The 14,627-nt window shown below is 36.4% G+C and overlaps 3 protein-coding genes across 5 annotated transcripts in view; all 3 read right to left on the bottom strand.

Moving 5' to 3' along the window:
• The window catches only part of LOC127952764 (gastrula zinc finger protein XlCGF57.1), a 71,712-nt gene extending 61,710 nt beyond the window's left edge, over positions 1-10,002 (bottom strand). Inside the window, exons 1-7 of one of the 2 annotated variants that reach the window (XM_052551482.1) lie at positions 9,731-10,002; positions 9,101-9,369; positions 8,214-8,289; positions 4,131-8,030; positions 3,851-3,937; positions 3,358-3,658; positions 2,113-2,286 (exon numbers count right to left, since the gene is read on the bottom strand). The gene's annotated coding sequence lies outside the window, so the exon portion shown is untranslated. The remainder of the gene's footprint in view (positions 1-2,112; positions 2,287-3,357; positions 3,659-3,850; positions 3,938-4,130; positions 8,031-8,213; positions 8,290-9,100; positions 9,370-9,730) is intronic. The other variant, XM_052551481.1, reaches the window with a different exon arrangement.
• Positions 1-14,627, bottom strand: part of LOC127952760 (guanylate-binding protein 1-like) — a 241,602-nt gene that overhangs the window by 212,892 nt on the left and 14,083 nt on the right. The window lies entirely within an intron of this gene.
• Positions 10,136-14,627, bottom strand: part of LOC127952783 (galactose-specific lectin nattectin) — a 129,916-nt gene continuing 125,424 nt past the window's right edge. For both annotated transcript variants that reach the window (XM_052551550.1, XM_052551551.1), the window contains exons 4-8: positions 11,692-11,715; positions 11,512-11,600; positions 11,282-11,416; positions 10,840-10,951; positions 10,136-10,609 (exon numbers count right to left, since the gene is read on the bottom strand). In XM_052551550.1, the coding sequence (XP_052407510.1) occupies positions 10,512-10,609; positions 10,840-10,951; positions 11,282-11,416; positions 11,512-11,600; positions 11,692-11,715 (458 nt within the window). In that variant the 3' untranslated portion in view covers positions 10,136-10,511. The remainder of the gene's footprint in view (positions 10,610-10,839; positions 10,952-11,281; positions 11,417-11,511; positions 11,601-11,691; positions 11,716-14,627) is intronic.

The following is a 14,627-nucleotide window of genomic DNA, read 5'->3' as shown; positions in this document are numbered from 1 at the left end:
ATGACCTCAGTGATTGAATGCCACACTGCTATTTTTTTGAACACACCCCTTTCAACTAATTCAACTAATTGCCCAATTGCACAGCCTTAAGAGCGTGCATATCATGAATGCTGGGTCTTGTTTGTTTTCTGACAATCTACTGAACCTACTGGTAACTTGTTTGCCACGTAGCAATAAAAAAATATACGAAAAACCTTGATTATTCTGGTTAGTCACATTGTACTGCTATTATTTTGAACAATACTGTATTAAAAGGTTAGTTCAACCAAAATATTTTATTCTGTCATTAATTACTCACCCTCATGTTGTTCTACACCCGTAAGGCCTTCATTCATCTTCGGAACACAAATTAAGATATTTTGATCAAATCCGATGGCATAGTGAGGCCCGCATTCAAAGCAATGACATTTACTTTCTCAAGATCCATAAAGGTCCTAAAAACATATTTAATTTGAGTTCAGTGGTTCTACCTAAATATTATAAAAGCAACGAGAATTATTGTGCACCAAAAAACAAAACGACTTTTCAACAATTAGGTGATGGGCTAATTTCAAAACACTGCTTTAGATCTTTACAAATTGAATGAGTTACTCGGATCTCCTTTCAAACGGCTAAACTGCTGAAATCATGTGACATTGGCGCTCCGAGTCACTGATTCGATTCATAAAGCTCCGAAGCAGTGTTTTGAAATCAACCCATCACTATATTGTGGGAAAGTCGTTATTCTGGTTTTTTGGCGCACAAAAAGTGTTCTTGTCGCTTTATAAAATTACGATTGAACCACTGAACTCACATGTACTGTTTTAAATATGTTTTTAGTACCTTAATAGATCTTGAGAGAGGAAATGTCATTTTTTGAATGCAGGCCTCAGTAAGCCCTCGGATTTAATCAAAATATCTTAATTTGTGTTCGAAGATGAACCAAGGTCTTACGGGTGTAGAACGGCATCAGGGGGATAAATGAATGAAAAATTTTTATTTTTGGGTGAACTAACACTTTAACTGAGGGAAATAAATGTCCCCTGTGCCATATATTTGATGTTTAGTGTATATAACAGCATATATTGACAGTTTTGGGAAAACTGCACTCAAAAATACATCTGGTACAGTTTGCCCAAATTGCTTAATGGGACCAACAGGTAGTGTAACCTTAAGGCTTGTGCACACCAGGGCGATTATTGCGCACATTTCTCCCCAATGTTTAATGCCTCATGACTAAACAAAGGGTGCTTATGTGAGTATGCACACCAACAAGCAAAACAGCAGGCTTAAGTTTCTGCTGAAGTTACAATAAAACACGAATTGGTGACGCTCAAGCACAAAACGGTCTTGCCGAGCACACGTTGATACCTATTAAGACAACAATGAAGAGAAATCAGTCGATAGAATACCCCATGTTGTCCTCTTCTCTTAACTACGGGATGTATCCAATATCTGCACCTTTTCTGTCGTCTTTCGTCATTCAACAGAATAATAAATTCTTCATCGCTGGAGCTCCTTGTCAGCAGACAGGTATATAGTGCAGGCTGTAAAGTGTAAAGATGTGCATTGCCACCTTGTGTACCAGGGTATTTCTATTTTTTAAAAAGCTCCTCTACTGTCAGGGAGTGAATTTGTATGTTCACTTGGCACATCGTCAGTGAAAATTGCTTGGGCATGAACACAAAGACGCACTGAAAAACGTCATGAAAAATACTTGCGATAAGCTTACTTGATAACCGTCCTGGTGTGCACGAGGCTTTAGGCTTTGTGCCAAAATTATGGTTTGCTCCATTTGTCACTACAACTTTAAATCAGACCCATAAGTAGGGTAACATTTGCACTACACTACTGTGTAATGCTAAGAGAGAGGTGATGGCTATCCAGGTTCATTTAGGAGCAAACCTAATACAGCACAAGTTATTTAATAGACATATGACTTTCTAATTGGCTGAAAGACCATTAAACATTTCTAAAACGGCTCATAAAAATTTGTTTATCACATTAAAAATAATTAACACAGCATGCATTTTTCACTCCCTAAGATTAGCATGCGCTGTAAAAAATAATAATAATAAATGATAATGTAATGTACATTTCCAGTGTAATGAGATTGAGAAAAAAAAAACTCACCACACTCAACTTTATTTGGTTATTTGCAGGATTTCTGAGCCACTGGGTTGTCAGGCATTTCCATGTTTTGGGCTGCCGGGTTCAACTTGCTCGTCAAATAATTTACTTTAGCAATTATTTGCTCCTGCTGGTGTTTTATTAATTCCAATAAACTCATAATGTGGACTTCTGCAGCTGTAAAAATAAATAAATAAATAAATAACTAATTAAGGCATACATTCCACTTAACAGATAGAAAGAGAAAGTTATTATTATTATTATTATTTATTTATTTTTTAAAAGAGGCCTCAAATAATTTAATTTAGGCTTTTATTCACATATAAACATTGATCAGTGAACAAATTTAAGCTCAACCGAACCGGCTTAATGCACGAGAACAAATCTCTTGCTGAAGCTCAAATGCGCTGTGTAACACATGAGAATGAACCTCATTGGTTCTTGCTGAAGCTCAAACGTGATGCGTAACATGAGAATGAACCTCATTGGTTCTTGCTGAAGCTCAAACGTGATGCGTAACATGAGAATGAACCTCATTGGTTCTTCCTTAAGTTTAAACGTGCTGCGTAACACGAGAATGAAATCCATTGAGATTTTCTACTCAAATAAAAGTATCATTCAGCCAGTCTGTGTTCCTTCACAATTTATCTTCTCAACGATGAACTGTAATAAATCCAAACATTGATTTCCACTATATTGTTTGCGATTGTGGTTGCTGAATAAATGGGCTTATATAAAGTATTTTTTGCTGTTATTTTATATATTGCTGTTATCATTTACATCATTTAAATGTATTAATTTAATTTTCTGTATACATTTTTGCAGTAAGTGTCTTGTTTTAATGTAGCGTGTGTTTTTTTTTTTATGATAAATAGCCTATAATAAATCAGCACACTAGATGAGGTACAATAAACCATGGGTACAATTCAACATTCTCTTGATTTGTGCTTTTAGGTGAAAGTGCAATAATTCTGATGAAATGAAAAAAAAAAAATTCTCAAATGATAATTATAATTTTGAGCTAAATAATTGTTTCTATTTTTTTTGCTCAAACGTTTTCATTGACTAAAACTAGATTAAAATGTCCTGATGTTTAGTCAACTAAAAATGACTTAACCAAAATAGGATAAGGTTGACTAAATATGATAAAAGCTAAACATTTAATTTGACAGCACAAAGACTACAATTAAAAAATAGTTGACAAAATAAACACTATTTGAGTCTTATATCGGATGAGGTATTACTCACCAGAGCAGGCGATACTGTCTGATCCACATCTTCCCCCCCCGCCAGGTTGGTCTGTAGACCTTTCTTGTAGAAGGGGTTTGCTTTTCTGCTGGTGTCTGTGCACAGTGAGCTGGTGAAGTGAGTGTAGGAGGAGCAGCTGTGCCGCTTTTTGGGATAAAAGGTGGTGCTGATATAACAGGAGCTGGTGGAGAGATAACAAGAGCTGGTGGTTTTGGTTAAGACTTTGGCTGGACCCCTGGCTCTCTTTTTATGAGGATGACTTTCCTCCTCACTGTCATCATCTGTGCCTCCAAAGAAATGACTATAAAATGGGTTGAAAAAAAATACAACAATCAAAGTTGTAAATTAGTGTAATTGTTTGAGAATGCTATGACAATCCTGTTGTAGTTGTGTTAAGAGTATTCTGATTTTTATACAAAATTATGTTTTTGAGAAAATATAGAGGCCAAAAAGTTAATGTACAATATAAAGGATAATATATGTATATACTAACATTGGCTTTGGCCTTCTCTTTGGTTTAATCTCTTCCTCTTACTCATCAGAGATTTCTTTAAGAGTTGTTGTGCCTCAAAGTAGTCATCTTAAAATTAAAGATGTGTTAAACTTCAGTAGTTTCAAATAATCAGAGCAAAAAAGAGCAATTATACACAATAGAACAGCATGAGACCGATTAAAAGGATTTTTGTTTTCTTCAATTACATAAAAGCAAAATGTTTTGATATTTGCTTACAATAGTCATTTTGATTTAAAAAAAATAATAATAATCAGCATACCACATTTTTCATAACTCTGACATCATATGTTTTCCAGTCAGGTCCAGGCTCCTCCGAATTTTTCAATGCCCTGTTTACTCTTTCATCATTTCTGTAGTTTGGCCAATAGACAACTCCATCTCTGCACCACGTTTGTGGCACCACTGCTACCGTTTGGTTGATCATGAACTCGATTAAGTGGAACATCCTTAATCGAGAAGGAAAAAAACAAACAGCAACACAGAAATATAACTTTTTTGTTTCAAGAAGTTCTGAAACAATTGTTATTAATCAAATTACAGTTTATAGCCATCATTATTAATCAATTATTGATCAATTATTGAATTAGCTGGAAAGTTTTTTTAATGAGAAGAACTGTTAGTGAATGAGACCCAATGATTTGCTGATCACGCAGTTTTTACTTTCTTTTCAGCCTAAGCTTTTCTGGGTCAGTACATCTACCTTGTTTCACCAAGTGCATAGTGTAATTGCATATGGGTCACTTTAAAAAGAAGATGTAAGCTGGTCATCCAATAAACATATATTTATGGATATGGTCAACAAATCAGAATAACAGTTTAAATGTGGCCTTATTAAGCTCAACTGCAGTTAGTTGACAGACCATTGTTGATTCAAAGTGACATTGAAACAATCTTTACTGTATAAATAAAAATGACTTTGAACAAGTACTTACAATTGTTATCCAGTTTCAGACTGCAGTGTTTGTGGTGATGTCTGAAGCTTTAACACACTTGAGTATATCTGATGTTTGTGAAATGATATGGATATTCATATATTCATAATTGAATGGGTAAGTGAAGAACAAAGACTTCTGTGAAAATTCTTTGTAAATTCACACAATGTTATGTATAATGCAAATCTCATTTCCAATTACAAACACGTTATCCCCGGTTGAAACTTTAACTGTCCACTCGTCACATGCCATCTCACCAAACTGTGCTTTCACTGACAGTCCATCTACAAGTGGCCCAACAAAATGCTGTTTTTAAAAGAGGCACCATTTAAAGGAGTGTCAGTAATTCTCATCTCTGACAATCGACGAATAATTTGGGCAAGGGAAAAGTCTGGTTTTATAACAAGCCTTTTTAGCTTGTTCAGGTAACTTTCATAGGGAAATGCAGAAAATGCGTCAAGACAACCATGTCGTTGTACTTCATCTGCCAGATGAACCAAAGAATGTACATTATAAACAAGTTGTACAGCAGAAACTGCCTAAATTCAGTTGCCTTCCAGCGATCTAACTCCCTCAGCGATCTGGAATATAGGAACGCATTTCTACTAGTTTAGCAGACATTCTTTCTGCTATGTTTGCAGGTACTCTGAATATTCAGATGACCCCTGAGCCAAATATTCAACAAGCGCCTAACAACACCTAAACAAACCAAATGCATATAATCAAGAGGGAATTGTGAAACCATGCCAACACTACTGCCATGAAATGGAGGTGGCCCCTCATGATGATGACTCTCATCCACCATATTTTCAAAAGAATCATCGGGAGTCCAACCCTCTAACCATTAGGCCACGACTTCCCCAGAATCATCTGTCCTTAGAGCATAGTCTGTATATGGGTATGTCATGCATCTGTTAATGTATTTTCCAGGCTGAGAATATTTGTCACAACCATAGTAGCCATTGTGGTTTTTTTTGTTTTTAACAAAGGACTTGGCTGGTGTATCACAAATCACTGTGTCCAGTTCGAGCTTTTCAATATCCATTTCAAAACCTTTCTCAAGCTGTTGTAACTCAGCAACAAAATCTCCAAGAAACTATTTTGCTGAGCTTGGTTTCTTTGGTCCACAGAACAAACCTATCACTACTGGTTCTTTCATGGGAACACTCAGTAGCAGACCAAGGATGGGCCACAGTTGCAGACTAGAGCTCTTGAACAAAGGAAGTCCATCTATGTTTATTTGCAACTTCAAACTGAATCCGTCAGCCAGTGTGTGTATGTATTTAGACAGCGTATTCCTAAGTGATGACAGAATACCGAAATAGTGGTATTGTCCCCCAGCCTTTTCTAGAATAGTGTACTTTGTCTTAGTCTTAAGGAGGGTTCTAGCATCCTTTGGAAGATCAGGATGGCAAATGCGAAGTATGCACAATAGTGCCGTCACAGCAACCAAAGAAATGCCAAAGTGCATGGCCCAGTTGGAAATACTGTCAGAGAGTGAAAATGTCTCAGGCCGTTCATCTTCTGAATGTTCTCAATCAGATGTCTGAATCGGCCTATCACAACTGCTAATCACGAAACCCTCATGTGTGTCTGCATCTACCTCCATGACACCTTCCTCCTCACTAAAGACTAGTCCAGTTGCAGTGTCTGAATAAGCTGGATTGTCTGGACTTTCTTCAAAAAGCTCTCTATTGACCTCTACAAGGTCCCTCTCTGTTGTCACTTGAAAGTCTGTCACATTTATGTAGTCATCCCTAATTTGTTTAAGTCGTTTATCTACGTCTACATGGGCCCTCCGTCTTAAGGTAGAGCTGGAGACAGGAACAGTTTTTCTGTTCATCTTATCTAAAAGAAATGTTACAGAAACATAAAGACAGATTGCAACCAGTGAGTTGCAAAAACAAACATTTGAAAACATTTTTGAAAACATTTGTTTTCAAAAAAAAAAAATACAGCAAGACTCGACAATAAGGTCTGCCCACATTTATTACATGTTAAAAGTCCTTACTGTCGAGTCTTGCTGTATTTTTTTTTTTTTGAAAACACAAATGTTTGTTCTTTTTCGCAACTCACTGGTTGCAAGCAATAAGGACTGCCCGATGCATGAAAGTGAAACCAACAAAGTAGGATGTAAACCTAATAAGTAGTTTTTTAAACAAAAACTTATCTGAAAATTATTTGTATACTATGTACACTCCATCACTGCTTTCCACAGTGTTATATATAATGCAAACCTTGTTTCCAATAACAAACACAACCTAAGAAACAGCTTAAAATGTAGGTTTTTTAAACTTTTAACCTTGTATGAATCTTTTGAAATCAAATGGCACGTGTATTACATGTTAAAAGTTGTAGTGTGGACCATTATCAGTAGGGCTGGACGATTATGACCTAAAATCAAAACCTCGATTAATTAAACATTTTACCTCAATTATTAATTAATGATTATTTTATTTGTTTGTTTTGCCCTAATAGTTCACTTACAAGGTTTGTACTGTAAATTTGCTTGACTATTAAAGATGGGATATTTTTTCCTTTTGAAAGAGTGATCTGACATAACATAGCTAACTTTCAGCAGTTATTTTATCTGTGGTTCATAACATTTCTAACATATTTCTGCTTGTTGTAAATCAGATAAAAATAAATTAGCACAGTACCAGTACATAATGAGAGCGATTGCTTGTGTGAATTAGTTATATCATTTCTTTATTAATTATGAAGCTGTGGGTTGTAAATAGTTCCTTCAAAAGTAGAAAAATATATGCTATAATAACTTTTGAGTTTCTTAGCTACTTTAGTGATAAATCACAGGACAGAGCTTACAACTAGTTTCTGTTTTCGTGCCACAATGCAGCTGTGTGAGCACGGTAGCTCAATATAATACACATCGGATCATATAATCGCTTGAATGTCTAAACTGGCAAATCGTAGGCTAATACACATAAACCATAATACACATACAACTATCAGAGTTTAGTGAAGACACAAGGCTCACTGCTCGTGCGCCGTCTCTGTGTTTTACGTCAGTAACAGGTTCTGAATTTTGGTTTCAATTACTTTTCGATTAATCGTCCAGCCCTAATTATCAGTATTTGACAAAATAGCTGGCTAAATCCAGTTTAAAACAGTTTTTAATCTTACTTTACTCAGATGTTCAGTTAAGATGAAATTGAAAGATGAAATACTCCAAAAAACACACTGGTGGCACTTGAATGAGCTGTAAGCTGCAACAGAACACAAACACACACACACACACACACGGTAACTTATTAATTATGAATTAATATGGTAAGAAATAATGGTATGAATCTTTTAAAAATGGCACATTTATTACATGTTAAAAGCTGTAGTTGTGGACCATTATCAGTATTTGACAAAATCAAGTATAAAACAGTTTTTAATCTTACTTTCCTGAGACGAAAGATGAAATAGAAAGAAGAAATACTCCAAAAACACACTGGTAGCACTTGAATGAGTTGTAAGCTGCAACAGAACACACACAAACAAACACACACACTGTAACTTATTAATTATGAATTAATATGATATGAAATAATGATCTGAAACAACATTACATGAGGTGGAGCATAGTCATATGTAAACAAAAAAATAGACTCAAACAACTAGAAGTTCAGTGAAAAAAAACAGGTAACGTTAGGCCTAAAATTAGCTTATCTCCCTCCTATGTTACTCGAAAGGAGTGAAAATTTGCGTTTAACTCGGATTGGACGGAAACAGGGCCGGTTCTAGGGTGAGTGGAGATCCGGGGCTTAGCCCAGAAAAATCCTTCAAATATAAAATTTGGAATACAGAAATATGAAATTATGAAAAAAATTAGAATGATACTTTGCCACTAGGTGGCGGCATGCCACTGCCTTAATGAGTGAGTCGGTCAGTCATTTAATCAATGGATTCGTTAGAAACGGATGATTCATTCAGAAAAAGTTAGCAACTGTTTTTATGAATTGGTCAGTGAATCATTTACTTAAGCAAATTTGTTCAGTAAACACCGCTGTGCGTTGCTGCAGAGCACAACCACATGCTTTGTTTAGAACCATTTCCTTAGCGAAATATGTCTTTTTTTATTATCTTGTTTATTGCATTGTTGCCCTGACACGAAAAGTCTGCCACAGGCCGTGCTAACCAAACATTATAGCTCTCTCTCTCTGTGTGTGTGTCCTAGAGACTGTGCTGCGCAACCGTTAACTGTTAGATGTTCAAAATGTAACGTTAAATCAGACACGATTTAAAACCGAAAAAGAAATATAATACTATTATTAAAATTTACAGATACCTGAAGCTGATGTATCTTGGCGTTCAAGTGTTGCATGGGGGTGTTTTACTTCCTCTTTTTGAAGAATTTTGAAATATCCATTTTAATTATCAAATAAATTGATCTAGTAAAATACTACATGCCAACAAAAAGATCTCATTTCATTGGCTGGATCGTACAGGCGCTCATCGATGGTTGGCCATTTTCCATGTCAGTCAGAAGCACTAGATTCAGTGGGCGGGTTTCGTCGGGTGTTAATGACAACGCGTAAAATGACAGACCCTGTAGACCTGAGAGTCAAAAGATATTTATGATGGCATGGTGGTAATAAAAACATTCGGGGCTTAACTGAAAACATTCGGGGCTCCAGCCCCCTTAGCCCACCCCTGGACGGAAACCTTATTTAATAAGCTCATTAAATCACCCCACCTACCAGAAAGATAAAGAAATTATGTCCAAATAGCGTTTTACTCAAAAGATTATTTGCCAAACTACTTTTCACTCAATTCTGAGTTAACACTGAAGAGCTAACTTGGCCACAGTCATTTTTAAAAATTACAAACATAAAAAAAAGAAAAAAAAAGAAAAGCTATTAACGGTAAAGTTACTGGTTACAACTGTTCAAATAAAGCATATTTTAACTATTCTTACCGTGTTCAGTCTTCACCGGCCTTCGGCTCCAGCTTTTCCACGGTGAGGAGAAGGATTCAGTGACTGCGATAATTGAAAAAGGCGCGTCCGGTTAGTGAATCTGCCCAGCGTCTGTGACGAGTCCGCAAACTGACAGTGCGCTGAGCGGAGGCGGGGCATATTCTGTGCGCGTTGTCGAATTGAATCCGAGCTTACAGCGGAGCAGTCGACTTGAAGGCGGATTCGCCCCGGAGTCTGTTGCTATCTGGGTATCTTCATAGATGATACCCGCATCCACTGTCAGTTAGACCCCACAACCTCCTTCACAGTCAGAAGTAAATTGTTAGGTGAGGTGGATTTGGTGGATAAGGACGGTGAGCAAGGATGTTGAACCCCAGAGACAGAGACAGAACCCCACAGAAAAAATTAAATGCAACTGCTTGATATTTATTGAGTTCTACTTAAACATTAGTAAAGGAATCAGAGAATTAAAGGAGCATTTGACCAAAAAATGAAAAACTGGATACAAACTTGCAGCCTTTCACTTCACAAGACATTAATTGATGGACTGGAGTCGTGTGGACTATTGTGATGTTTTCATGATCAGCTGTTTGAGCTTTTATTCTGATGGCACCCATTCACTGCAGAGTATCTCCATCAATAAACAATTGATGTAAAGTTTTATTTCTTTAGATCTGTTCTGATGAAGAACTAATCTTTATCTTGGATCGACTGAGGGTAAGCGATGATTTAAATATTGTAATTTGGTCAACTATTCCTTTGATTCAAGACCATAAGACATTCAAAATGTAACATGAAGCTTATATACTGATGTGTATTTCTTCACACACACAAAAGGCCTTTTTTCATGACAGAGTTGGTCATTCCAGTTGCTCAAAGCTATAGCAGGAAGCAAAAAAGTCTATTATTGTTACAGTATAAGTATTCTGATCAAATGTAATGCTTCTTAAGGTAATACAGCCAATTCTATTCCTTTACCATTTCATAAACATCAGGTGAAGTTAATATCGGTTGGTTATATGAATTGAGGCTACTAAGGACTTACAAGACAAAAAAATAAAAAAAGATAAAGATAGTAATGATATTTCATAAACATTTAAAACACTCACAATGATAGTTCATCTCAAGACAATGCTCTACTCCATTCCAATTGTCAGGTTGTGGAGGAGCCCATATCTCTAGGTTCAGTTTTGATCCATCACTCCAGAGCCAGTTTCCCTCCTGTGAACAGAACACCAAAAATATCCTATTTATTTAAGTATTTGGCACTGTGATGAACACCACAGCAAAACCGCATTGCATGGCATTATTTAATATTCGTAAATATTAAAAACATGTTCACACTAACCATTTGAATTACAGTACATAATGTTTACGCATCTAAAACATGTTTGTGTTTCTCTATAGAAACCAGTAGAACTAACATGTCTAATATCAGCTGTATCCTAATCTTTCTTTAATACTAGGACATAACTCAAAAACAACTACAATACACTAAAGAAAAAGAATGGCCATTGACAAGTACGCTAAACAAATGTAAAACAAACATACTGAAACAGCGTCATAGCCTCCTATCCAGGACAGAGTTGAAGCTTGAGTTTGAGATTTAATCAGGTCCTGTATGAAGGTGTACTCATCATAACTGTGTACAGAGGCCAGGTTCCCATCGTAGCCCAAACACTGTTTCTAAAGAGAGTAGGACATAAAAACTATTGTTAACTAACAGAAAATTTCAAGACTTAGAAATGAAGGAATCCCTATGATAAGATGGCATCTCATACCTCTGCGTCAATCCAGGAACGCTGAAAGTTAAAAAAGCGGAAGCATCTACCTTCATATGCAGACCATCCACTTTCAGTTTCACAGGTTGCTATAAAAAAGTTTTGTTAGTATTTTTGCTGCCTTAAATCTTTAGTATTTTCATTAAGCCGAGATCAGATTGATATTGTATGTATACGCACCTTGTCTGACCAGGGGACAGGTCCCTGTTTAAAATTGTGTAAATAGCACAAAGAAATAAACAGAACAAAGATACAAATTAAACAGGGTTTATGTTTGTAATTGTCCAGGTACAGAGAGCATATAATCAAATGTAAAATACAGTAGGTTGACAACCTAAATGGGTATTACCGTGCCGCAGCGTTAACTGTCAGTCACGTGTTAAAACCATTCGCGAAACTACCGTCAGGTAATATGTTATGTTTATTCTTGTAGAAAATAAGGGAAAAAATAAGGAACGATCCAAAAATTTGTTTTACTTCACTTGTCATAAAGTTTCATTATTCATAAAATGCATAACGTTTCTGGTGTTTGGATTTGTACTTCAATATAATGAGCTCCAAGTTTAAGATTAGTCCTAGACTGGTTCTCTCTCTCTCTCTCTCTCTCTTTAACAGCATTAGCTCAATGAAATACATCTTCCTTCAGGTAGAATGAATTTTTTCCTTCCTTGCTAAATGTTGGTATTTCGTAGTTGTATTCGCCTCAATCTGATTTAGTAAAGTCAAACTGCAGACTCTGAAGCGGAGTCTGTTAGCGGAGTCCCACGCGATGTGAGGCGGGAGCAGCCGACGGAGGATTCCGCTTTGTCTTAAAGCCTTCCGCAAACATCAACGATCACAAATAACAATGATTTTTCATAAAATAATGATTAATTATTAATTGATAATTTGTTATTATCATTATGGTCTTGTGAAAATAATAATATGGGCTGCAAGTAAATAATGAATACAAAGAGTAGGGCTGATTGTGAGTGCAGGCATGTTTCAACTCAGTAAAATGAAAACACATCGTTCCTCACAGCCAAATAAACACACCAAATTTAGTTCAGCTGGAGGGGGCTGGGTTTTTTGGGGGGTAGTTCTATATAGCTTGTGGGGGTTGAGATAAAATTGTGAATCTCTTTTAAATGGACAGTGTCTAATGAGGGTTTCAAACTTGCTTACCAGGTTTAGATAGGACTCGTTTTGGTTATCAGACATTTATGTTACATTTACATAATCAAGTCTTAATATATTCCACGCTCAAGCACATGCATTAAGTAAGCCACAAAGCATAGGCAGAAGTAGCCTAATAATTGTGTACAATGAGACATTTTAATTATTTATTAATAAACAAATGTTGTCTTGTCAGCTACAAGATGAAATTCACAGTGCTGGCTCTCTCCACATGGTCGTGCCTTTAGAGAGAAATGCAACATTCACAGATTACATAATGCTTTAGTTTTCGTTTAAAAGACATTTCAAGCTTTCTGTAGATATATTTTTAATGTATGTGAGACACCTCAATTTTAAGTAAATTCATTATAAGGAAAAAAATTTAAGTGACCGAGAGGGCGCCTCCCGGTCTTTAATGCGTATTATGAATTTTTGCACAAACATATGAATTATAATTCACATTTTGCATATGCATTACAAGGTTACATGCAATTATCCAAAATAAAACCAAACAAGATTTGTAATGAAGATAAAACAATTAAGAAAAAATGCTGCACATTGCACTCAGCATCACACGTGCAGTGCAAATCTTGCACATATTGTACACACCTGCATTTAAATGCAGCTGCAATTATTGTTTATATTAAATTATAAGAAAGCAAGTAGGGCTGGGTGATAAATAGATTTTACTGATTAATTTGAATATGTAATTTACATCAGTTTGTTTGAATGAAAATCGATTTCTTTTTAACATTCACCAACGCTCCACTCAGGGCTCAACCCTCTCCGTGCATCTGACACAACGACATGCTGCCGAGCAGAGGATGAGCAGCGCAGAGTGATTCTGACTGGAGTGAGGAGAGGATGTTTTTAAGCATCTGAGCATCATGGTTTCTCCAAGAGCCTCCATCATGAGTACAATTCATGCCAACAGACCGTAATATAACTGCATATGCAGCAAGACCTAATGTTAAACATATTGACCTATGGCTTGATCAGAAGGTTATAATGCCTGCAATAGTCGAGCTGGATGTTACAGGCTATAGGAGTTTGTATGTGTAACAAAGAGGTTGAGACAGAATGTGAATCCATTTGCAGGATTTTATTAAAGGAAGATCGTACAAACAGAGTCGTGTTACCAGGCAATGTGTCAGTACCGTAAGGGCAGTCCGATCTTTCAACATACACAGGGGTTATCCAGTAGACAGAGACGAGTAGGCAGACGAACAGGTCAAACACAAACATCAGTCCAATCAAGCAATAAATCCAAAGGGGCAATCCAAGAGACGTGAATGAGGTAACAGGCAGAATCGTGATCGAACAGGCAGTCAGAATACTCACAAGGAAAACACTTGGTAAGGCAGGTTAACTGGCAATATTTCGCAGTGAAGTGACATGCTAGCACATGTTAAATAGTCCCAAACAGGAAATGACTGTAGAAGCAGAGGGAGTGGTGAACAGTCAATACTCTGGTGACGGCTCCCTCTGCTTGCGTGGCGTTACAGTATGTTTCTTTTAATGATTATTTTCGGGTTAAAGCATGATTTAAACAGATACAGCACATTCACTCACAATCGCTTTCGCAATAATGCATTCAAACGAATGTAATCTTACAGTGCTACTACATTATCAGCATGCTATCTGATTTTGAAATCTTGAAGGAATTGATCCGTTTAGATAAAATAACTGATGAAAATGTACTGTTATTTGCATCACAAACAAAATTTGCACAGCAGAAAGCAGCAATTATATATTTAATGCTTACAATGTTATTAGTTTGGCATGTGATAGGGAAAAAAAGTTTACACACACAATAGCCTAAGCCACTTTGAAACTCTCCTGTTATTTTCATACTTTATCCATGGAAGGCGGAGCGTGTTCCTGGTATCAGTGCGCACGCAGCTGATGCTCTGAACATGGAGGGGAAGTTATTGCTGCTCACAGACTCTGCTGCCGAGTGA

The sequence above is a fragment of the Carassius gibelio genome, chromosome B3, assembly GCF_023724105.1.
Source record: "Carassius gibelio isolate Cgi1373 ecotype wild population from Czech Republic chromosome B3, carGib1.2-hapl.c, whole genome shotgun sequence".
Lineage (NCBI taxonomy): Eukaryota > Metazoa > Chordata > Actinopteri > Cypriniformes > Cyprinidae > Carassius > Carassius gibelio.
Note: the sequence above shows the minus strand (reverse complement) of the source record. Positions and strands in the feature narration are given on the sequence as shown.